This window comes from Phyllostomus discolor, chromosome 5 (genome assembly GCF_004126475.2).
Source record: "Phyllostomus discolor isolate MPI-MPIP mPhyDis1 chromosome 5, mPhyDis1.pri.v3, whole genome shotgun sequence".
Classification (NCBI taxonomy): Eukaryota; Metazoa; Chordata; class Mammalia; order Chiroptera; family Phyllostomidae; genus Phyllostomus; species Phyllostomus discolor.
This window is the reverse complement of record NC_040907.2, coordinates 29371435-29394245: the sequence shown is the minus strand read 5'-3', so window position 1 is coordinate 29394245 and position 22811 is coordinate 29371435. Positions and strand designations below refer to the sequence as shown.

Here is a 22811-nt window from a genome sequence, read left to right as displayed (position 1 = left end):
ACACAAATGTAAGCATCCTCAGAACACCTCATTAGGTTTCACAGAGGAGAAGAAAATGCAGGAGGCTTTGTCTGGTCTCATCGTGGCTGGCAGGGAAGGAAACCAGGTCAGAATTGGGAGCAGGCTACCCATCCGTGAGGCCCAGAGAGGAAAGGGGGTGTGGTTTCCACAGGGACAGGCAGCAGTGACTTTGGAGGAGGAGGAGCCCCTCCCACCAGTCCTCAGGGTCCCTCTTTCCCTTCCTCCTTCCCCATCCCTTGGCTAAGCAGAGAGTAGGACACAGTTGTGGGCAAACACCTTTACTCTGACCAAACATCACATTCCTTGGAGCAGGAGAAAGAAGCTGGTGCCCTCGGTGCAGTCAGTGCTGCAGCGACTGCGGCCCAGAGCTGGCCTGGGGACAGGAGCACGGTGCTTCTTCTAGTGTGGCTGGAGACGGCCCACCCAGTGGAGGGGGTCACTTGATCTGCACCTCAAAGTCCTCTTCTGACCCGAGGGAAGGAAGCCGAATCCCAGTGATGGGGTGGAACCCTGGGACCTGCTCCTGTTCTTGGATCTGGTCTCTGAGGCGCTGGATTTCCAGGCGTTGCATTTCAATAATTCTCCCAGTTTCTTCTTGGTCATTCAGTCTCATGGTGGGAGTGATGCCGAGCACGTTTGTAGTGGACACCCCTGTAAGGGATGGAGCAGGACTAATGTGGTCCAGTCACTGAATGGCAGCAAAGCCTTTTTGAAACCAGCATATCCTCCCTCGCTCCCTTCCTTCCTCCCCAAACCTTTATTGAGCACCTGCTATGGGGCAGACACTCAATCCCAGATGCTAGGGATACAGAGATGAGCCACTTCACTGTCTCGCAGAGATGGAGAAATGAAGAGACACACTTTAGAATGACAGACCAATGCTAAGCACGACCTTGGCCCTGCCCTCTCCTGAGCCCCCAGACCGCCTGCCCTGAGGCCCCCTCCAGGGCAGGCTGCTCCTTCTCCCATTCCCCACCCCCAAGCCGGGGGCCTCTCCTGTTGACTGGTTGCTACCAGACCACCAGTCCTCCTCCCCAGGTAAACCCCCACCACTGGAGACAGACTCCTCTCTCCCCTCCTGCTGCGGCCACTCATTCACGTTCCTCGAGGCCTTTCCCCAGACTCTCAGTCACCCTCAGGTGCTGCCATCATCCTGGGCAACACCTGTGTCCACGAGGGTCCAGGGCTCATCCACGACCTTGCCTCACAAGGCTGGACCCTCAGCATCAATGTCCTTGGCGTCCGTGTGGCCTCCCCTCCCTCGTCACACGCGAGCCTGCATTCTCCCATCGGGGCCTCCCTTCTGGTCTTATGATCGAGACAGCTGGCCTTTGGCTGAGTCTGGACCTCTTCTTCCTGGACAACCCCATTTTTTACCTACCAAGTGGGATCCTTTCAGATTCACTCCCTTTTCTGTCCAGTTAGACCCACAGTGAGTTTCTTGCACCTTTTCTTGCAGCGCCCTTGCTGGTCTAGGCCTTTTCCTTCGGCCCCATGTGCCCTGCACAGCCCAGACCTGAGATGATCCAACCACCCAGTGTCCCCACTTTCACACTGGCCTGATGCACGCTGCCAAGAAAGTGACGTGTGAGATTCAAGTTCTTTGTGTCTGCAGTCTGCAAACTCTCGTCCTCCAGGGCAGCACTTCCAAAGGTCAGTCTTGGGCTCCCCTCCCCCACTCCCTTTAAACAATTGTGGTAAAATATATATAACATAAAGCTTGCCTTGTAAACCATTTTAAGTGTACAGTTTAGCAGTGTTAAGGACATTTACACTGTCCCTCAACCAATGCCCAGAATTCTTCTCATCTTGCAAACCTGAAACTCCATACTCAGTGGACGACAGCTCCCTGCTCTCTCCCACCCACCGCCCTTGGCAGCTCTGGTTCTACTTCCTATCGCTGTGGTTGACTACGCTATGCCTGCTCCAGAGGGACCTTGGGTAAGTGGGACTGTAGGTGTTTGTCTTTTTGCAACTGGCTTATTTCATTTAGTACGGTGTCCTCAAGGTTCATCTATGTTGTATCATATGTCTAAATTTCCTTCCTTTCAAAGACTGAACAATATTCTATTGTATGTGCATACCACATTTTGTTTATCCCTTCATCTATGAGGGGCACTTTGGCTGCTTCCACCTTTGGTTACTGTGAATAATGCTGCTGTGAACATGGATGTACAAATATCTCTTTGATACCCTGCTTTTAACTTTTCGGGGTATATACTCAGAGGCGAAATTTCTGCCCTGGCTGGTGTGGCTCAGTGGATTGAGCACTGGCCTGTGAACCAAAGGGTCGCCAGTTTGACTCCCAGTCAGGGCGCATGCCTGGGTTGCGGGCCAGGTCCCCAGCAGGGGCGCAAGAGAGGCAACCACACAATGGTGTTTCTCTCCCTTTCTCCCTCCCTTCCCCTCTCTCTAAAAATAAATAAATAAAACCTTTTTTTAAAAAAAAAAAGAAGTACAAGTTCTGATTCAAATGGCAACTCTATTTTTAATGTTTGAGGAACTGCCATACTGTTTTCCATAGTGGCTGTGCCATTTTAACACAGCACACGAGGTTTCCAGTTTCTCCAGATTCCTGCCAACACCTGTTATTTTTCTCTTCTCTTCTCTTCTTTTCTTTTTTAGTTTTGTTTCTGTTTGGTTTATTTTGATGGTAGCCATCCCAGTGGGTGTGAGGTGGTATCTGGTATTTTTGGTTTGCATTTCCCTTGTCATTAGTAGTGGGGAGCATGTTCTCACGTGCCTGTGGGCCATTTGTTTGTATCAGCTTTGCAGAAATGTCTGTTCAAGTCCTTTGCCCATATTTTAATCTCTTTCTCTCTCTCTCCCTTTTTCTTCTTCTTCTTTTTTTTTTTTTTTTTGGTTGTGGTTGAGGTGTAGAAGTACTGTATATATTCTGGGTATCAATCCTTTATCATATACGTGGCTTGTAAATATTTTTCTCCTATTTTGTAGTCTATCTTTTTACTCTTGTTCTTCAATGCACAAAAGTTTTAAATTTTGATATAGTCCACTTATCTATTTTTCCTTTTGCTGCCTGTGTTTTTTTTTTTTTTTAAACAACTTTATTCATTTTTAGAGAGGGGGGAAGGGAGGGAAAGAAACACTGATGTGCAAGAAAGATTTGTTGCCTTTTGCACGCTCCCAACTGGGGGCCTGGCCTGGAACCCAGGCATGTGCCATGAGTGGGAATCGAACCAGTGACCTTTCAGTTCGCAAGCCGGGAGTCCGTCCACTGAGCCACACCAGCCAGAGGTGTTTCTGATGTCATATGTAATAAATCATCCCATGTTTCTGATGTCATACCTAATAAATCATTGCCAAATAATACAATGTAATAAAGCTTTTCCCCTATATTTTCTTATACAAGTTTTATAGTTTCAGCTCTTCTATTTAGGTGTGTGGTTCATTTTGAGTTAATTTTTGTATATGATACAAAGTAAGGGTCCAGCTTCATTCTTTTGCACATGGACATTCATTCCTTTTCCCAGCACCACTTGTTGAAAAGATTGTCTTTTCCCCGTTGAATAATCTTAGCATCCATGTCGAAAGTCATTTGATCATATATGTGAGGATTTATTTCTGGGCTCCCCATTTAATCCATTGATCTGTATGTTTGTTTTCGTGCCAGTGTCACACTGTTTTGACTACCATAGCTTTGCAGTAAATTTTGAAAATCAATGTATGAGACCTCTAACTTCGTTCTTTTTTTTTTCAGATTGTTTGGCTATTTGAAATAACTTGGGATTCCATATGAATTTTAGGAGTTTTTTTTTTAATTCTCACCCAAGGACATGCTTATTGATTTTAGAAAGAGGGGAAGGGAAGGAGAGAGGAAGAGAAACATCGGTGTGAGGGAGAAACATCGATCAGCTGCCTCTCTTACGTGGCCCAATCGGGGACTGAACCTGCAACCTAGGAAAGTGCCCTGACCAGGAATCAAACCCACAAACTTTTGGTTTATGGGACGATGCTCCAACCAACTGAGCCACACCAGCCAGGGCTGGATTTTCTATTTCTATCAAAAAACATTCCTGAGCTTTTGACAGGTATTGCATTGAGTCAATACGTTGCTTTGGGTGGTACTGGCATCTTAACGAGATTGTCTTCTGATTCATGATTGTGAGACGTTTTCTATTTATTGGTGTCTCCTTTAACGTCTCTCAGCAATGTTTGGTCGTCTTCAGTGTAAATGTCTTTTGCCTCCTTGGTTAAGTGTATTCCTATTTCATTCTTTTTGATGCTGATGCTATTGTAAATGGAATTATTTTCTTAATTTCCGTTTTGGAATGTTCTTGTTAGTATATAGAAATGCAACTGGTTTTGGTGGGTTGATTTTGTATTTTGCAATAGGAATTTTTGAACCTCTACATGAAATTCCCCCTTTATCCTCTTTGGAAATTTGGAGGATTTTTGTCTTTGTACTCTGGTGTTCTAAATTTCACGATGATGGCTCTGCCGACGGTCTATTTTTAACCATTGTATTAGACACAAGGTGGATCAAATAGCTTCTTAAAATTTCCCTTTGGTTTTCAGCCCCACCTGTATTCCCACTTCCGGTGAGGTCTGCTGCTGCCGACTCCGGAGCCTTCCGAGGGCCCCCACCACATGCCCCAGGCCCCTCCGGTCCCCGCAGTCCTGCTGCAGGCAGGGGCCAGGCTTCCTGTGCCTGTGAGGTGGGTCTGCGTCACCACTCAGGTGTCAGCTTTCCAGCTTTCAGAATTTTGCATCTCTTGTTTCCTTCTGGGTTTTCTTTGATCTTATGGTTTATGTATGCCATTTTAATCGGTTTTCAATGAGCTGTTTTTAATTAGAAGTTCTAATGACATGGTTTGAATAATGAAGAACTAGCAGGTACGACTGTCAGAACTGTTCATTAATTGTATGAATGGAAACTTCATAATAAATGCAGCTAAAATGAAGATGGTGGTTTGGGGGTGGCAACCTCTCCTGTTTGGATGAAGAATTCTTAAAACCCAACAGAATTGGTCAGTTCCTTAGACAACTGGAGGATGTATACTCTGAGCTAACATGTCTTGGTGGACCCATGTTCAAACTCCAAGGTCAAGCTGAGGTTTTTCACACTCAAGGCAGATGGCTGGTGATACAGGCCTTCAGCCGTTAGGGACAGTATCTCCCATGAGAAAACTGTATCACGCAGTCACGCGGTGATGTGACGTTTGGTTTGTTTAAAAACACTCCCTGGTGGGTGTGGGGGGAAACGACTGGGGGTGGGGATACTGACGAAGCAGCAGTGACAGGGATTGATACTTGTTGAGGCTGGGGGATGGATTCATTAGACTTTTCTCTCGAGTTCTGAAAGTGTTTGAAAATTTCCATGATCGTAGTAAGAAAAACCTGGACATATCATACATCAACCCGAGGAGGTCTCAGTTTGATTGTTTGCTGGGATGCCTGGGCACAGTCCAGGGTTTTTGAAAGAGGAGTTCTGCAGTTGTTTACGGGCACAGCTACGCTGCACCTCCCACCAAAGGCGGCTTCACCTCCAGGAGGCCAAGCATCTCGGCCTTCGTAACACACTGTGCTCTTCCGTCGCTCTAATGTTGCCACTTCAGGCACTACTCAGAGGGTTTGCTGTTGTGTCAAGTTCTCTTCAACTCTAGTACAAAGGGCACAGGAGACAACAACATTGTACGTGTATATATATAAAGTTCTAGATTCACGAGAAGTGATGAAAATAATACAGAGAGCGCCTTAGCTTCCTCCTGCCACCTTCCCACAGGGGCCGTGTCTGTTTTAACCCCAGTCCACGAGACAGCTGGCCCTTGGGAGGCCTGGTCCACAGCCCTGGGCTGGTTCAGTTCACTGAAGTTTCTGAGCTTCATTCCTGCATGTAACCCCCCAGAAAACAATATACTTGAATGATGTTGGCTTAATTTTCCATAGAAATGCCTTACACACCTGGTGTTTACTGACTGTCCAGATAAGAAATGGGCATCTGAAAAATGTTTTTAATGGTCTGAAAACCTATAGTTAGATGCTGTCAGTTATGTGATTCAACATCCCTTTCATAAGCATCCATGTGCTAAGTTTTTCATGCAGTTTAGTGCCAGGGAAAGATTTGTTTCTCCAGAAAAAGACACTTCCTTTTTCCATAAACGATAACTGTGTAAATACCCGTATTTCTTTGTTTCCTCTTTTGCCTTGGCTGTCAAAAATTCAGAGGAACTTAAGGATATAATTACAGTAATAACTCATAATGTCATTTCCTCCTTCTAATTTCCTCCTGATTTTTTGGTCTTTCATTGTGCAGGTCTGCAACCCCTTACCCACGGTTCTAAAAGCCAAGAAGCTCTAAAAGTAAAAAAACCTTTTCAATTAGGAAGTTTAGTGTGAGTGCCCATCCGTGTCACAACAGAAACACTACTGTGTCTGAGTTCGGAGCGCTGCCCCAGGCTGGAGCGCTGCCCCAGGATATGCGGTACACAGCATGTTCCAAGACAGCGATTTTCAACCGTGTGCCACAAGAGTTTTTAAAACACGCACTACCTGACTATTTAGTAAAGGGCACTGACCTCTTTTCCCCTTAGATTGTCAAATAAAATATGACGGTAGCCAACACCACAATAGCTGCCTGCTGTGAATGAATCAAAATTATACCTATTTTTTGTCAGATTGGCAAAAAATATTATAAATTTGTTGGTGTGCTTCTGAATTTTAGTAATTAGTTTGTAAGTACCAAGAGAAGAAAAAGGTCAAAAATTGCTGCTCTAAGATCCGAAAGATTCTAAATTCTGACACCGCAGCTAACCCCAAGGATTCTGGACCCACATATATTCGAATGTGGTAGGGTCCTCACAGATCCTTTAGAGAAACGGTGTGTGGCTGCAGAGGCTCCCAGAAGGCCATGGGGTGCATGTGACCTGGTATAAGCAGACACTTGAGAGAGAAAGCTTTGGAAACCAAAGGGAGACCTGCTCACAGCTGCCATTGGTCCCTCTGTCCCAATGCCCATCTTCTTTAGCCACTGGCGACATTACCTGTCTCTGAACTCTCTTGTGGTTGGCCTTTTTTCATCACCTTCAGGACTGCTTTAAGGTCATAGACTTGGGAGCGGGTTAACTTCAGCTCCCGGCGAAGCTCATTAATCTCCTTGATGAGGGAGACATTTTCCTGCAGAAAAGAAGGAAAAGAGAGTGAGTGTGGATGGCTGAGTGAGCAGTGGGCACAGGGCCTGCCCTGGCCCGATCCGAGGGTGTGGGGCATGGGTGGGGTTGGTCCCGGACCCAGACTAGTTCTCTGGTTCCTCTAGTGGGGCCTGAGCCTTTCTCCTCACTTATGGCTCAGCCTCTCGAGGTCCCAGCTAACTCAGCTTCCGGTGGACTCAAAAGATACAGACAGTGCGCCTTTCCCGTCCGTCCATCCAGCCTCTTTCCAACATCAACAGCAACAGCAGCACTTTTCTAAGAACTTCATATGAACTTAATGCATTGAAGTAGCATAATACCCCTATAAGTAGATTCTATTATAATCACAATCCTACAAAAGAGAAAACTGAGGCAAAGAGAGGCTACAGAGCCAGCCTGCATTACACAGACACTGAGTGACAGAGCCAGGGTTCTACCCTGGCAGTCTGGTTCCAGAGCTCCGAGCTCTTAAGTACGGTCCTATACATTACTCATTTCCCCCATTCATTCATTGTTGAACCCGCATTCATAAGGTGTCTGTCATGTCCCTGAGATGCAGACAAAAAACAGACATAACCATGTTAGGTCCCAAGAGCACACTGTTTAGTGACAAACACAGAAAAGCAAATGGGTCATTAACATTTGCAACATCCACGGGACGTTCACTCCTCTTGTGTTTGACAGTTTCCACCCACCCACCCACCCATGCATCACCCATCCAACATGTACCAAGTACAGTAATTATGTGCCAGGCACCATGCTGCCCCTGTGAGACCTGGCCCCTGCCTGGGGAGTTTGGGTGCAGTGGGGATCCGGGCTCAGTTCAGCGTGAGGGCTGCTTTGCTGGAGCGGCGCACAAAAGAAAAGCCCTCAGCTCCGCCTGAATGACCAGGGGGATTCCTAGGAATTGATTCTTGGGCTGAGGCTTAAAAAAGTTGCCATCGAGAAGGTAAGGGGTTTCCCAGATGACTGGCACAGCAGGAGGAGAGCTGGTGTGGGGGGCACTTGCGGCAGTGGAATGCCAAGTGAGAGAGGGGGAGTGGGGAGGAGTGAGGATGAGGAGCCCGTGGGACACCGGGCGGCAAGGGCTGTGCAACCTGGGAACAAACACTGTTCCCTTCTCACACCTTCCTGTTCACACTCAGCACAAGGGCACCAAGGGTGGCTCTGTGGAGGTGCCCCCTTTACCACAGGCCCAGGGAGACACTGGCCACTTGGCTCTCAGAGCCCACAGCCACAGCACTCGGAGTCTCTCACATGACTGTGTGCAAGAATGACCTGAGGATGCTGTCAAAGGCGGCTTCTGACTCTGCAGCTGGTCCTGAGAGTCTGTGTTTCTACCCAGCTCCCAAGAGATGCTGCCGCTGGTCTGTGAGCCAGACCACTGGTGGGTAGCAAGGCCTGGAGGGTGAGAGCACCGAAAACAGCAAACGCAGGCTGAACCCACGTAAAACGGACTTGTGCCAGGAACCAGCTCTGCTTCCATGTGGGACAGAGTGTGGGAGTGGTGAGGGCGGAGTCAGAGCCCCGAGAACAGGAGGGTTGGAAGCTCTGCTCACCCACTGAGTCCTCACCCTTCTCAGTCACAGGGACCAGCCTGTGGGGCCCGAGAGGGAGCAGGGGCTGACCTCGGGACACCCCCCCCCCCCCCCCCCCGCCATAGTCTTTCCCTCCAGGGCCTCTTCATCTAAAGTCACACACGCCTTCAGATTTTCAGGGCATCACTTCAGTTTAGCGTTCCCCATCCCTCCCTTTTGCCAATCCCTCGTTCTCAGGCGAGGCTCTGTGTCTGTTTCTGCGTGAAGTCGGCAGCTTTTCTCCACCTGCTCCTTCACCCCCTTCACCCCCTCCAGGCCTGGGTGGCGAGTCTCCCACCTTCCCTGTCCAGATGCTCCCTGGTCATGCTCTGTGCCCTGCCCCAGAACTCCTCCTTGCCGACTTCCAGTCATGACACGATTAATTGAATGTGTATTTATTGGGTTCTAGGACCTTGGACTCTGTCTTGCCTGTAAGAGGTGCTCCATAAATATTTGTGGACTGGGTCAGCAGATGAATAACTAGTGCAGTGCACACAAGGCTGAATAAGACGAGATTCTCAGTAATGAGGAAATCACAAGCCGGGGGTAAAGGTCAGGGGGGACCGTGGAGACAGGCCTCTCAGAAGAGCCGCAGGAAGCTCGCGGGCAACTCGAGCACACACAGGAGCTCTCCCCGCTCCCCTCCTCACTGCTGTTGCTCAGGCTCACTCTCCTGCCTCCTTCAGCACAGTAATGAGCACCGATCAGCTTTCTTAGCATCTTCAGTTACTTCTTCTTGGTCATCTCCATCCATTTTCTCACTGGATCCTGTGAATTTTGTGTCGGAGCTGAACCTCGTGTCCTCCCTTCCTGCTGTAGTCCGTCACCAGCTCTCAGCATCTTTTCCCTCTGCTCCCATCATGGCCCCAAGTGAACCCCGCCTTAGGTTTCTTCCCCACTCACCCCCCCACAACCCTGTCACATGACTGGCACTTCTGGCTCTGGGACTTTTTGGTGTGAATGCCCATTTCAGACCCAGCCGTCAGCCTTGGACACCTCCACGGTGCTGGCCACTGAAGGGCCCTCCAGGACACGGCTCGGTTCTTATCAGGGTGTGATGGAGACCCTTGACCCAATGCAGCCGGATTCCCCTGCTCTGCTTGGTCTTTCGTTTGTTCATTCATTCAGTCCTAAAAATTACTTAAGAACCAGCTCCGAAAGGCCTGCTTTACACTGGTCCTCGTGCCAGACACAGGAGGTCCAGCTTAGATCCAATGCCAAGAGACGCCATGACAGTTTGAAGAGGGGCCCTCAGCCCGAGTGTGGAAGGCTCCGTGGTGAGGGGGGAGGGGGACAGGGAAGAGCGTTTCAGGCCCAGAGTCCAGAGGGAGCAAGCAGGAATTGAGACACTAAATACTCAGTGATGATAATAAAAGTAATCATAACTTCAAGGGTTGATTTGGCTCCCCTCCCTAAAGAGTACTTTCTGGGGCGGTTCGTGTCCCCAGGATCCCAAGGTCACACCGAAGGCAACAGCCCAGGCAGGCGAGCCTCGGGGCAACATTGCAGGTCTGGTTCCAGGCCGCCACAACAAAGCAAATAATGCAACACAAGTCACATGAATTGTTTGGTTTCCTGGTGCATATAAAAGCTATTTTTATATAACACTGTAGTCTATTAAAGTGCAATAACATTATATCTAAAAACGATGTATGCATCTTAGTTCAAAATACTTCATTACGAAAAAAGTGCTAACTATGATCTGAGCTACTGGAAAACTGATAGCTTTGCTCGATGCCTCCAACACACCTCACTCTGTGAAAACACGGCCTCTGTGAGGCTCCACTGAACACGGCGCGCCTGCATGTGCTTTGACGGCTTTGCGCACTGGAACTGTGAATGAGACAGGTTTGCTGCACCTTCTGTTCCTGATTCCTCCTTGGTCAGGTCAGGCAGGCCTACAGAAACCCCTCCGATATACTCCAGACCCCTCACCCCGGCTCAGCCCCTCCCTGGCCCAGGGTTCACCGAATGCCCAGGTAGTGGGTATGTGTGAGAGGCTGGCTGGGGATGCTGAGGTCTGTTGACATGAAAAGCCTTCTACGTAAAGGGGCTCTACCAAGCTGTCCAGGATTGCTGTTGGCAGAGTGTGCAGCTGGAGAGCCACAGGTGGGAACTGGATGGCACATCTAACACTAGCAGTTGGCAGGGAAGGGAAAGAATGCCTATAGCACCCCCTACTGGCTTCTCCTGAGTCAGTATCTTTAAGAAGACCGCCATGTAGAAAGAGCAGACAACTAACTGATTTATTCTGTGAACTTGGAAGCCCTGCATTGGTGGCATTTTTCTGGAACCCACAGTGGGTGGGCTCGTCGTCTGCCAAATTGCACAAATGAGCCATTTCTCTGCTCTTCTTTCAAACTCCTTCTCACGTCTAACCTGATGCTGCTACTAATCATTTCGACTCTGAAATGTCTTTTGACATGTCCCCCTTCCAAGCCCTTCTCACCTTCCTTTAACGTGGCTTTTCCTGCCACTTGCCTTTCCCCACTGGCCTTTCCACCGGCCAACTGACTTAACCTTTTTGGAACAGACAACACCCCTCCTGCATAAGAAACCTTAGGTGGCACCTGCTTATCAGGTGAACTTTATGCTTCTTGGCACGGCAGGGAAAGCCCTTCCAGTGTGGCCCGAAGCTGCCTGCTGTTGTGGTGGGCCCTCCTCCCTGTCCCCGTGCCGGGCACTAGAGTAAGGTCTGTGGACTCCCTGGTGCCCTGAACACCCCACAGCCTTGCTCTTCTCTGCCTGTTCTCAGGTTGTGCCCTCTGACTTAAAGGCTCTTCCCCGACTTGCTTCACCCTCTGCTCACCCTTCATGGCCCGGCTCAAAGGCCGCTTCCCCTGACTGCAGCCCACCTCTCCGAGGAGCTCACAGCCCTAAAGACGCTGAACGAGCAGTGCTTCCCTGTGTCTCACTCCAGCCCCCTCCGACGAGCTCCCTGCGGGAAGGCCTGCTGCCACGCCCACCTTGGAGTCCTGCACGGATGGCACGGAACTGTCCGGGTAAGAAGCCCCGAGAACACACATACCAAGTGAGCAAAGTATGTGTCCTACATATTTGCAGTCCACAGCAACTCGCTAACATGTCTGCAAGCATGCTGGAGGCTCCGTGCTCCTGTCTGAACATTCAAATGAGACAGTGACCTCATTTTCTGTTTCCTAATGAGTTTCTCTCAGATGCCGTGTCCACTCTGGCCTCTCTTATCCTTTTTGGACTGAAGTGTGAGGGCCTTGGAATCTGCAGACACAGCCCCTTATCCCTGCATACCAAGGCATCTGGTGCCTGGGGCCCCAGCTGGGGGGGCCTGGGATCCGTTGAGTGGCCCCCTCTTAGGTACCCCCAGCCCACAGGTACCCCCGGTCCGTGTTGTGGTGGCCTCCCAGGCTCTCCCACTGGATTTCCAACTTGGTTCTTCAACGGGCCTTTCGCTTGGTAGATAGGAAGGGAAATAATTTTTGAGCACCTGTTGCGTACCTGGCCAGTGCTGAGTGCTTTGTATTAGTTATTGCGTCCAAACTTTGCATTAACTCGTTGAAGGTGGTGTTCTCTCCCCCATTCTGCAGACAGGGAAGGTGGCCCCCGAAGATGTTAAGGAGTGTTCTCAGTGGCCGAGGCAGGTAAACGGGGTCTGCACAGCGTCAGCGCCTGCCCAACACCCGGCCACCCTGGCCTGGCCCTCGCCATCAACTCAAGATCAAAGAAAGAAATGATTTTTAAAACCCGGACCAGTGGTCTCTTTGTTTTTTTGTTTTTATCCTCATCCGAGTACAGGCTTCATGATTTTTAGAGAGGGAGGAGGGAGAGAGGGAGAGAAACATCTGTGCGAGTGAGAAACATTGATCGGTAGGCACCCAGGCTGGGGGGCCGAACCCACAACCCAGGCACATGCCCTGACCAGGGATCGAACCTGTAACCTTTTGGTTTATGGGACTATGCTCCAACCAACTAAGCCACACCAGCCAGGGCCAGACCAGTGATTTTGAAAAGTTTCCTTTAAAAAACTTTTCCGACTTCCAGCAAGATGGAGGAATAGGTGGACGCACCGTACTTCCTCGTACAACCAAGATTAGAAAACCAATAATTTACAGCAATAATTTACTATCAGAATAACACCCAGATCCGGCAGAGGATTTATCTGAATGGAAGTCGGGCAGCCAAGAAGCTGAAGTAGACGCGTTCATCCGGACTGGTAGGAGAAGATGAGCCGGGCGGGCGTGGGGCTGGGTCGGGTCGGCGGCGCACGGAGGTCGGGGGAAGGTTTGGTGCGAACTCAGCGCAAAAGCCATCCGGCGCGCAAGAAGGCAGCGGTGATCCCTGAGTACGCAAGCTGCGGCTGGCAGACCCAGAGGGGCAGCGATTGTGGACCAGGGCAGAACTCACGGCCCAGAAGCCCAGACAAGGGTCTGAGTCCAGGGGAACAGAACTACTGCCATTGTTTTCTCCCGCCCCCATCCCGCTCCCGCCCCGCCCCCACATATAACGTCACAATCTAGCGACCGGGGTGCCCAGCCCCGGGGAGCACCTAAGGCTCCGCCCCCTACCGTAACAAGAGCAACCAGACCGAAAAAAAAAAGGAGAGACAGGGGGAAAAAAATATGTTTTCAACAGAGCAGATCAGTCCCCCAGGACTCATCCTTTTGAGCGACCAAGAATTAGCCGATCTATCAGATGCACAGTTCAAAACACTGGTGATCAGAAAGCTCACGGAACTGGTTGATTTTGGATGAAATTTAGATGAAAGAATGCAGATTACCATAAAACAGATGCAGGAAGACACGCGGAGGAGAGCCAATAGTGAAAGGAAGGAATATGAGTCTCAAAACAATACAGTGGACCAGAAGGAAGATAGAATCAACCAAGCAGGAAAGCATGATGAAATAAGAATTCAAAAAATTGAGGAAAAGATTAAGAGCATCCAAGACACCTTTAAACGTTCCAATATCCGAATTATAGGGGTACCAGAATCGGAAGGGGAAAAGCAACAGATTGAGCACGTATTTGAACAAATAATAAAGGAGAACTTCCCCAACCTGGCAAAGGGAACAGTCTTCCAAGAAATCCAAGAAGCTCAGAGAGCCCCAAAGAAGTTGGACCCAAGAAGAAACACACCAAGGCACATCATAATTACATTAGCCAAGGTCAAAACGAAGGAGAGAATCCTAGAAGCAGCAAGAGGTAAGGGAACAGTAGCCTACAAAGGAGTTCCCATCAGACTGTCAGCTGATTTCTCCAAAGAGACCTTACAGGCAAGAAGGGGCTGGAAAGAAATATTCCAAGTCATGAAAGACAAGGACCTACATCCCAGATTGCTCTATCTGGCAAAGCTCTTGTTTAGAATGGAAGGGCAGATAAAGTGCTTCTCAGATAAGGTCAAGTTAAAGGAGTTCATCATCACCAAGCCCTTATTTTATGAAATGCTAAAGGGACTTATCTAAGAAAAGAAGATAAAGAAAAGACATGTATAGTAAAAGGACAGCAAACTCACAATTATTAACAACCACACCTAAAGCAAAACCAAAAGAAACTAAGTAAACAACTAGAACAGGAACAGAACCACAGAAATGGAGGGCACATGGAGGGTTAGCAGCAGGGGGGTGGGAGGAGGAGAGAGGGGGAAAAGGTATAGAGAATAAGTAGCATAGAATGTAGGTTGAAAATAGATAGGGGGAGGGCAAGAATAGTACAGGAAATGTAGAAACTAAAGAACTCATAAGTATGACACATGGACATGAACTAAAGGGGGGAAATGTGGGTGGGAGGGGGGTACAGGGTGGAGGGGAGAGAAGGGGGGTAATGGGACAACTGTAATAGCATAATCAATAAAATATATATATATATATATATATATATATATATATATATATATATAAAAACTTTTCCAAATAAAGTGTTGAACAGAGCCTGTGGTAAAAAGCAAGTTGTCTCCCTGGCCAAGGGCTGTGGACCCTGCCCCCAGCCCCCAGCCCACCTCTTGCTCCCTGCAGTTGTCTGGGGCACTTCTAGGGGCCCCTCAGCACATGGGCTTACAATGCTGTCCAAGAAAACACTCCTCCAGGGATTTCCCTCTGCTGCCATCGTGGAGTGAGTGACAGGGCTGGCCAGGCGCCCTGCCGGGCCTCTGCTGCTCCCTCTACCGACTTGCACCCTGGCCCAGCAGGAGTGGGCACACGGCCTCTGGGGGAACTGAGGAGCAAAAGGGGGCCCCCGAGTGGCCTCATGCTGATGCTTGCACTTTCTGGCTAGCCTGCAGTCTCCGCTTTCTTTCCTTAGCCTTCTTCTGCTAGGACTGACATTTGCTTGGGAGTCTGCTCAGCACAGAGAGAGGCACGGCCCCTGGCAGACCCTTCAGGCCATAGCAAGACACGGACAGGAGCTCAGCACTGTCACCCGCTGACGACTGCTCCTGCGGCCCCACTGGTCCCATTGCCCACACGTTGCACTCCCGGGCAGGTTCCTCGTGCTTGGAGGCCCTTGAGACCCTGAGTAATGGCTCTGTGCATCAGCTGCTCGTGCCTCAGGGCCTCACCAACTGCAGCCACCCATGCCCCTGGGCCTCTGACTCCTCTCCTGGCCATGGAGTGGGGCAGTGGTTATCGACGGTGTGGGCTGCCTTTAAGCAAGGGCTACTTGTAAGGTGGCATGGGACCCAGCAGGTCTGGGCCTGGCCTGAACTGCAGGGTGCTCTGCCCAGCAGTGGACGGACTGGCCAAGCTGGACACTGGCTTGTCTCGATCCAACTGCGGCCCATCCCCATTCCAGTATTTTAATTATGGCATGAATGAAATATAAGCATAAAAAGGAATGTGCCTTATTAATGCGGTTCTGATTAATCCACATTAATTGCCTCAGACAACACTGATACCCAAACAGAAATCTGGCAGAAGAGGCCTGACTGGCAGTCCTGATAATGTGCTTAAGTGGAGGTGGCCTTAATGGGGTCAGGTTCTCTGCACAGCCCTATGGAGGATCCTGGGAGGTGGGTGTGGAGGGCTCATTAAATCAGAGCGAGGCTCTCCGGGTGGGTGTGGTCAGCTCTGCACCCCAGAGATAAGGGTAGGAACCTGAGGCACCAGAAAAGTCAGATGAGGTGGGCGGAGACAGGCGCGTTCAGAGGAGAGAACTTGGCCGGCAGGGACCATGTGATACCCGTAACAGAATAAAAAGCAGCAGAACAAAGTAAGGTGCAATAAGAGCTGGAAATGAAGGAAAGGGAAAGGAGAGTGGGACTTAGGGAGCTAAAATCACGCGGATGCAGGTCCAGAAGGGACAGGGGTCAGCGAGAGGAGAGAGGCAGGACACAGGAGTGCCCTGGGTAGGGATGAGGCAGAGGAGAGAAATGGGTGAAGCGAGTGGGGAGAAACTCGAGGACAGCGGTGGGGCGGGCCTGGGCACAGATGTACCTGGAGACCTCCGGGGCGGGGCTTTGGGCCCTGGGCACAGCTGGGAGGAGCTCTGGGAGATCGGAGGGGAGGAGTCGAAGAGAAGGTTCTAGGGACAGCCAGCGGGTCCCCTGAGCATTGGGAGGTCTCACAGGCCCTCACAGGCTCTCTCATCTGGAGGGCTTGGCCTCCGAGAGAGCCGGCAGGGAGCGTGCAGGTACCTGCATGATACGGACGTAATCGGTGCGGTGCAGCTCGCTCTCCTTCACCACCTTCTTCTTGAGAGTGGCCAGGTTCCTCTCCAGGTGCTCCCGCTGGCGGGCGTACTCCTGCTGCAGGTCTGTGTTCAGCCCTGCGATCTCCACCTGATGGGGCAGAAGGTTCTCAGTGAGCGAGGGGAGACCAGGGAGAAGGGGAGGGCGGGCAGGGATGCAGAGCTCACCATGTCTGCCCGCTGCACGTACTTCTCAAAGAGACCTCGGACCTTCTCCTTCAGCTGCCGGGGCTCCTGGATGTACGCTACGCAGTTGTGCAGGTCTGTCTTAAACCGTTTGACCAGCGCCTCCAGGTCCCGCTCCTGCAACCAGAGGTGCTTACTTCTGGCACACAAGGGATTCTCCAGGGGCAGGGGCTGCAGGCCAATGGCTGCAGAGAGGGACAGGAGACACTGCATCTGGGACTTGGGCACAGAGACCTGGATGGGCACACAGCCTGGAGGTGCTGGGGGTGCAGGCACTAAAACTCTTGTGCACCTGGCCTGAACAGCATCATCTTTAAGGGGACACAGAGTGATTCCTCTACTGGCTCTGGTTCCTTTCAGGAGCACAGGCCTTCAGAGCGGAAAGGGAGCACAGCAGTTGCCCTTACTCCTTTCTGAGCCAAGATGGAGCATCACTTCGTTCCTGCAGGCCCCTGGGCCGGGGCTTCCATGCCCCCTTCTAGCTCACCCAGGGCTTATCCTTCCCAAAGGCTGCTATGATGGGTAGGGAGAAGAAAAAGACAAAATTGGGCTAGATCCTCCCTTTTCCATCATGCTTTCTCTGGTACCCATGTCCCCTTAGCCTTGACATAGCCGGTCTCTCCCCACTCCTGGCTCCCATGGCCCTGTATTCATATTCCATGATTTTCCACCGTGCATTACAATTATGACACACCTGCCACAAATCACCTGCCAACTGTTTCAGTTTGTGAAGGGCAGGATCTGTGTCGGTTCACGTTTGCAGCTCTGTAGCAGCTTCTAGTATTACCTAGTACAGAGCCAGTGCTTAATGTGGGGAATGGAAACATTCAATCTGACCCAACCAACATTACAGGTGCCCTTGCCAGCAGGTGAGGGTGCAGCCAAGGCTGGGCCCAGGGCCGGAACGCCAGGTTCCTGGTACTGGCTCTGTACCTACTAACGATGGATACCAGTTGAAGTTTCTTAACTTCCTGGTCCTTCTGGACCTGCTTTCCTTATTTCTTACACAAAGACACCAGAGTTGGTGATCTCTGAGATCCTCCTGGACTCAGCATTGATTTGGTAGCCAAGGTCTTTAACTACTGACTACAAATGGCCTCTCTGAGCATGCTCCTTCTGAGGACAAACAAGCCAAGGCTGTGAGCATTCCCATGAAAATGGTCTCCCACCCATTGGTCACTTTACCCAAAGGCACCCTCTAGTCCCAGATGGATTCAGTCATGTAAGTTTACACGGGCCTGAAATCCGGCAGGGCTGTGAGCAAGGACGCCAGTTAAAACGGGAATGTATCTTAACAGTGGGCTGGGTCTGTCTCTTAGAAGCCAGCTGCCTGCGGCAGACAGGTGCCAGATCCTGAATCCAAGAGCTCCAGACGCTGAGAATCCTCGCACCTTCTGCCTCTCTCTGCGCATCTCCTGATCGGTGGCTCTTAATTTCTGCCACAGTTCCGTGATGTTCAGCTCCAGCTGGGAGTTCTGCTTATGGAAACGCTCCAGTTCAGCTTCCATCTGTAGAAAACACGGGACAGAGTCAAGAATAAGAAAATGAGAGAATGAAAATTAGGTTTCAGTTGAAATCTTTTTTTTTTAGATTTTATTTACTTATTTTTTTAGAGAGGGAAGGGAGGGAGGTAGAGAGAGAGAGAGAGAGAGAAACATCAGTGTGCGGTTGCTGGTAGTCATGGCCTGCAACCCAGGCATGTACCCTTGACTGGGAATCGAACCTGCGACACTTGGGTTCGCAGCCCGCGCTCAATCCACTGAGCTACGCCAGCCAGGGCTGAGTTGAAATCTTTTAGTAGGAATGTCTCCCTTATTACAGGATATGTCTTTTCTAGTTCCCACATGTCCTCTGGAACAGACCCTTTCTTTTTACTCCTTGCCATCCCCAAAGCCCCCACCACCTTGGCTGGCATGTTAACCCAACCATAGATTTCTATAGCCAGACTATGAATTTTCCACTCGTAGGTGCCTTGTTCCTTTAACTGAGTTCATTGCCTTCTCTTGCGCTCCTTATAAATTGATAACTCTCAAGTGCTGGAACTTCAACTCTAACCTAAGGCAGGGTCCTGCAGAGAAGCACCTTCCTTGGCTTCTTTGTGACGTTGTGTGAGTGAATCTCGACCCTCTGGGCCCATAACACATCAGTGTCGATTCTAAAGCAGAAAGTTTGGAGGGACTGGCGCGTAGGCGTCCCCAGCCAAAGGCATAAGACAGGGAAGAGGAAGCTGAGGAGGAGGCTCTGCCTAATCACTCTGTTGAAAGGGTCTTAACAAGTACAAATGTGGGGAGTGTCCCATCTTCAGAACAAAAAGCAGCCCTTCCTGGGGTGGCTCAGTGGATTGAGTGCTGGACTGTAAACCAAAGGGTCACTGGGTTCGATTCCCAGTCAGGGCTCACACTGGGTTGCAGGCCAGGTCCCCAGTAGGGGGTGCATGAGAGGCAATCACACATTGATGTTTCTCTCCCTCTCTTTCTCCTTCCCTTCCTCTTTCTAAAAATAAATAAATAAATAAATAAATAAATATCTTTGATTGAAAAAAGAGAAAACAGAAACCATAAGGAACTTCCGAAAGATTTTCCTTGTTGCCTTTTTATTAACCGAAGATGTGACTGACATCTGGAGCTTCTGATGAGCACGAGACCAGCTGTGGGGGAGCTCTTAGTTGGTCTAATTCCTCCCAAAGGGGAGGAGAGATGCTGATTTATTTACACACTGAATCTGGTGGACCCTGGCGCTCCTGCTAGTAGAGAGGTTTGCCATTTTGGGGACATGGGACAGTTGACTGGTTTTGTGCAGAGCTGGACGGAGTAGCCCCTCTAATCTGTTTCAGGCCCTCTGCTCAGATTTCAAGGCTCCTGGCCACCTTCTGGGGACACCAGGAGGTCCTAATGAGCCACATTCGTGTTCTGAACACCAAAGGGCAGACTTTAGAAGAACCTTCTCCTCATTACTGAAAGCACTTGGTACGGACAGAGAAGCCCAAATGTGTCTCTGAGCCCCAAGATCAGAGCCCTCTGAGGAAGGAGTCGGGCCCAGCGGTCAGCCCTGGGAGCAACTGGTACCAGGGTGGAGTAGGAGGCGCCCTGTTTGCTTATTCCCAAGGTTGGGACATGTCCCCTGCTGAGAATCAATGCCATGGTTGGCCCAGCTCCTGAAGGGAAATGAATAAGCTCTCAAGTATGTTGGGGTGGAAAGTGACTGACCAATCTTAAACCTGGTTGACAAATATGTCAAATGAGGAGGGAGAAATGGGCAGTGGTTTCCAGGGCCTGTGGCACACTGACTCCCAGGCAGGTGGGACCTCTACTCTCTCTTTCCTATTCTCTGGCTACCATTTTTGGGCCCTGAAGTCACTCAAGAGTGGCAGCAGGCCTGGAGGGAGCAGCTCTGTGGTCAGGTGGGGGCATCCTTCCTTATCCCAGAGGCCAGGGGGAGTCACTGACACAGGGACACACCTCCTCTGGACTGCCCTGGCCCTGGAGATCCTACACCCGGCTTCTTCCCTGGGCCTCCTACAGAAAAGGCTTTGATTGTTTCCACCGTAGCGCTTGTGGATCCAATCCTAGTTGAGTCACCAATGCTGACACCTTTTTCCTTGTTATCCCTGCTCAGCACAGAGAAAATGGAGGGGGAGCTGGAGGTTATTTTGGATAGGGAGGTCAGGGAAGGCCTCCTTGAAGAGGTGACTCGTGTATGAGCTGAAACTCCGAAAGACGCAGAACCAGCTGTGTGAAGATCTGGAGCCTTCTGGGCAGAGGAAGCTGCAATGCAAAGGTCCTGAGCTGGGAAGCGCTCGGCTTGTCCTCAGAGCTGCCAGAAAGCCCGTGGGCTGGAGAAGGGGAGGGAGCCTGGAGATGAGGCTGGAGAGGAGGTAGAGGCTGGGTTGTGCCTCCTGGGCCTCCACAGGGAGTCTGGCTTTTATTCTAGGTGGGATGTGACACCATGGGGGCTCGCTGTGGCCTCTGTGTGGAGGAGAGTAGACTGGAGGGTGGAGGCAAGTCCAGACCAGAGGTGACAGAGGCTTGGGCCAGGGTGATGGCCATAGGAAGGAAGGAGGATTGGATTGGAGATGTCTTTTGGAAATCGATCAGACGGGCACTGGCGATGATGTGGTGGATACAGGAGTTCAGGGAAAGGGAGAATCGAGGAGATGTCTATATGCCTACATGAAGCACATGGGTGGCCTGCGGTGCCCTGTACTGAAGCAATGGGAATCGAGGAAGGGGAAGTCAGGAGTTTGGTTTTTGATCCGTCAGCTGCTCTCTGCCCAGGGAGGGGAGGCTGAGAGGTGGACACGTGTTGTAAGGAAATTTGAAATGCAAGGGGCAGAGGGGCCAAGCGAGGGCACTTGTACCTCACTGGACTCTCAGAAGCCCTCCTCCAGTTGCTCTTGCTTCTCATCTTGCTGCCTTCATCCTGTTTGCTTCCTAAAACATACACTTAATTTTGCCACTCTCCTGCTCAAGGGCCTTTGATGACTTCCCATTCCTTATCAGATGAAGTTCAAACACAGCCTTGCAGAGGGCCCCAACCAACATTTCCAGTCTGAGAAAAGAGTGTTGAACTGGAGGCTTGTACTTTCTGGTGCCCAAGGCTCATGGCTGAGTGCACATTGCCCCCTGGTGGCTGAAGGCCCAACATCCGCGGTTTCCCTTTGAGGGCATGCACCTTGAGGTGCTGGTAGGGCCAGAGACCACTCTGAGGACCACTCAGCAAGAAAGATCCCAAAGCATTTTGCTTTTGCTCAGCTGAACACTTGGTTGGGCCTTCTCTGTGGCACCCTCCACAGAGTGGAAGCTGCACACACCTTGGGAACAGGGAAGAATTGTGAGGGGAGCTTCCTTTCATCCCCCACAGGCCAGCCAGGAGTAGCAGGGGAGGGGGCAGGGGGCTGGAGAGGGCAGGGAGTGGCAGAAGGCTTCTCACCTCTTGGATCTGCTCCTTCATCACCTTGATCTCCTTCTCTCGAGGTTCTATTTGCTTCTTTAGCTCCTTTATTTTGTAGTCAAGGACAAACTTGAATTTCTCTAGTTCCTGATTTTTCTTTTTCAGATCATAAATTCTCTTCTCCTGCAGGTGAGAGAGAAGTGAGGTGTCCAGAGGTCTGGGCAGATGGGATCCCTTTAGGCAAAGACCACACGTCCTGTGCCCTCCTGATCAAAGAGGCCACAGCCAGCTCTCCTTGCTGGGCACACAAGGGCGGGCTCCCCACGGGGCGGCGGCACTGCTCCTTGGCTCCTGCGCCAGCGCTTCGTGCATTCACTCACTCGTTCACGCACAGGCTGTGGCCATGTGTTTTCCAGAGCTGGCCTCCCCAACCTTTCTCCGCCCATGTGCTCTTGAACAGTCTGACCTTATGCTTCTCCATTAGGTGGTAGGACCTGATTGCCTCCCCTTGCATCTGGCTGGACTTCCAGCTCACATGGTGCTGTGTGGCTCTGCAGGCTGGCTCAGGAAAGGCCAAGCAGCTGCCACCTGGTTCTCTGGGTAGGCCACCTGCTACGTAAACAGTGTCACTACACTGACACCTCCGGGCTGGAGAACACATTAGGTGCTCTGGTGGGCGGTCCTGGCTGATCCCAGCCTCCCTGTCGTCCCTGCCAAGGGGCTGAGCACATGAATGACAAATCCACCTTATATGCTGGCCTTCCAGCCCCCAGCTGCCCGAGTGCCCCTGACTGAGGCCCAGCTTGGTCCCAGACACTGGGGACAAAGACAACCCAACCTGTGGCACCCTGTCTAAATTCCAGCCCCACAGAATCTGTGGGCATAATAAAAGACTTGCTGTCTTTCACCACTAAGTTTTGGGGTAATTTGTTGCAAGGCAATAGTAATTAAAATGTAGGTCCATCCATCCATCAAATGTTTACTAAAGATCTTTCAGCACAGTCTGAGATACCAAAAAAAAAAAAAAAAAATGACACAGATGCTGCCCCTAAAGGAAAACACTAGCTGGGGAAGTGGGAGCATCCACAAACGTGCCCACCCGCCCACACTGTGACGGGCAGTGCGGAGGAGGAGGGCGTGGACGGGATAGTGTGCACTGAGGGCGCTGAAACCAAGCGGCGGGTGGTCCACAGGGACACTGGGGGCTGGAGGGGAGCAGGCGATGGAGGCAAGGGCCTTGTGTGTTGGACAAAAGCCTCTGAATGTACCCAGGAGGCCAGGAGTTGGTCCAACTACAACCCTCAGATCAAATCTGGCGTGTTGCCTGTTTTCATGA

The 22811-nt window shown here is 50.7% G+C and overlaps 1 protein-coding gene across 5 annotated transcripts in view; it reads right to left on the bottom strand.

Annotated features, from left to right (window-relative positions):
• Positions 1–212: 212 nt before the first annotated feature.
• Positions 213–22811, bottom strand: part of CFAP57 (cilia and flagella associated protein 57) — a 59697-nt gene continuing 37098 nt past the window's right edge. For 2 of the 5 annotated variants that reach the window (XM_036025883.1, XM_036025885.1), the window contains exons 18-23: positions 21515–21658; positions 17977–18093; positions 16568–16702; positions 16347–16490; positions 7023–7155; positions 214–669 (exon numbers count right to left, since the gene is read on the bottom strand). In XM_036025883.1, coding sequence (XP_035881776.1) covers positions 458–669; positions 7023–7155; positions 16347–16490; positions 16568–16702; positions 17977–18093; positions 21515–21658 — 885 coding nt within the window. In that variant the 3' untranslated portion in view covers positions 214–457. Of the gene's footprint in view, positions 670–7022; positions 7156–16346; positions 16491–16567; positions 16703–17976; positions 18094–21514; positions 21659–22811 lie in introns of those variants that run through there. The other 3 variants (XM_036025884.1, XM_036025886.1, XR_004903164.1) reach the window with 3 other exon arrangements.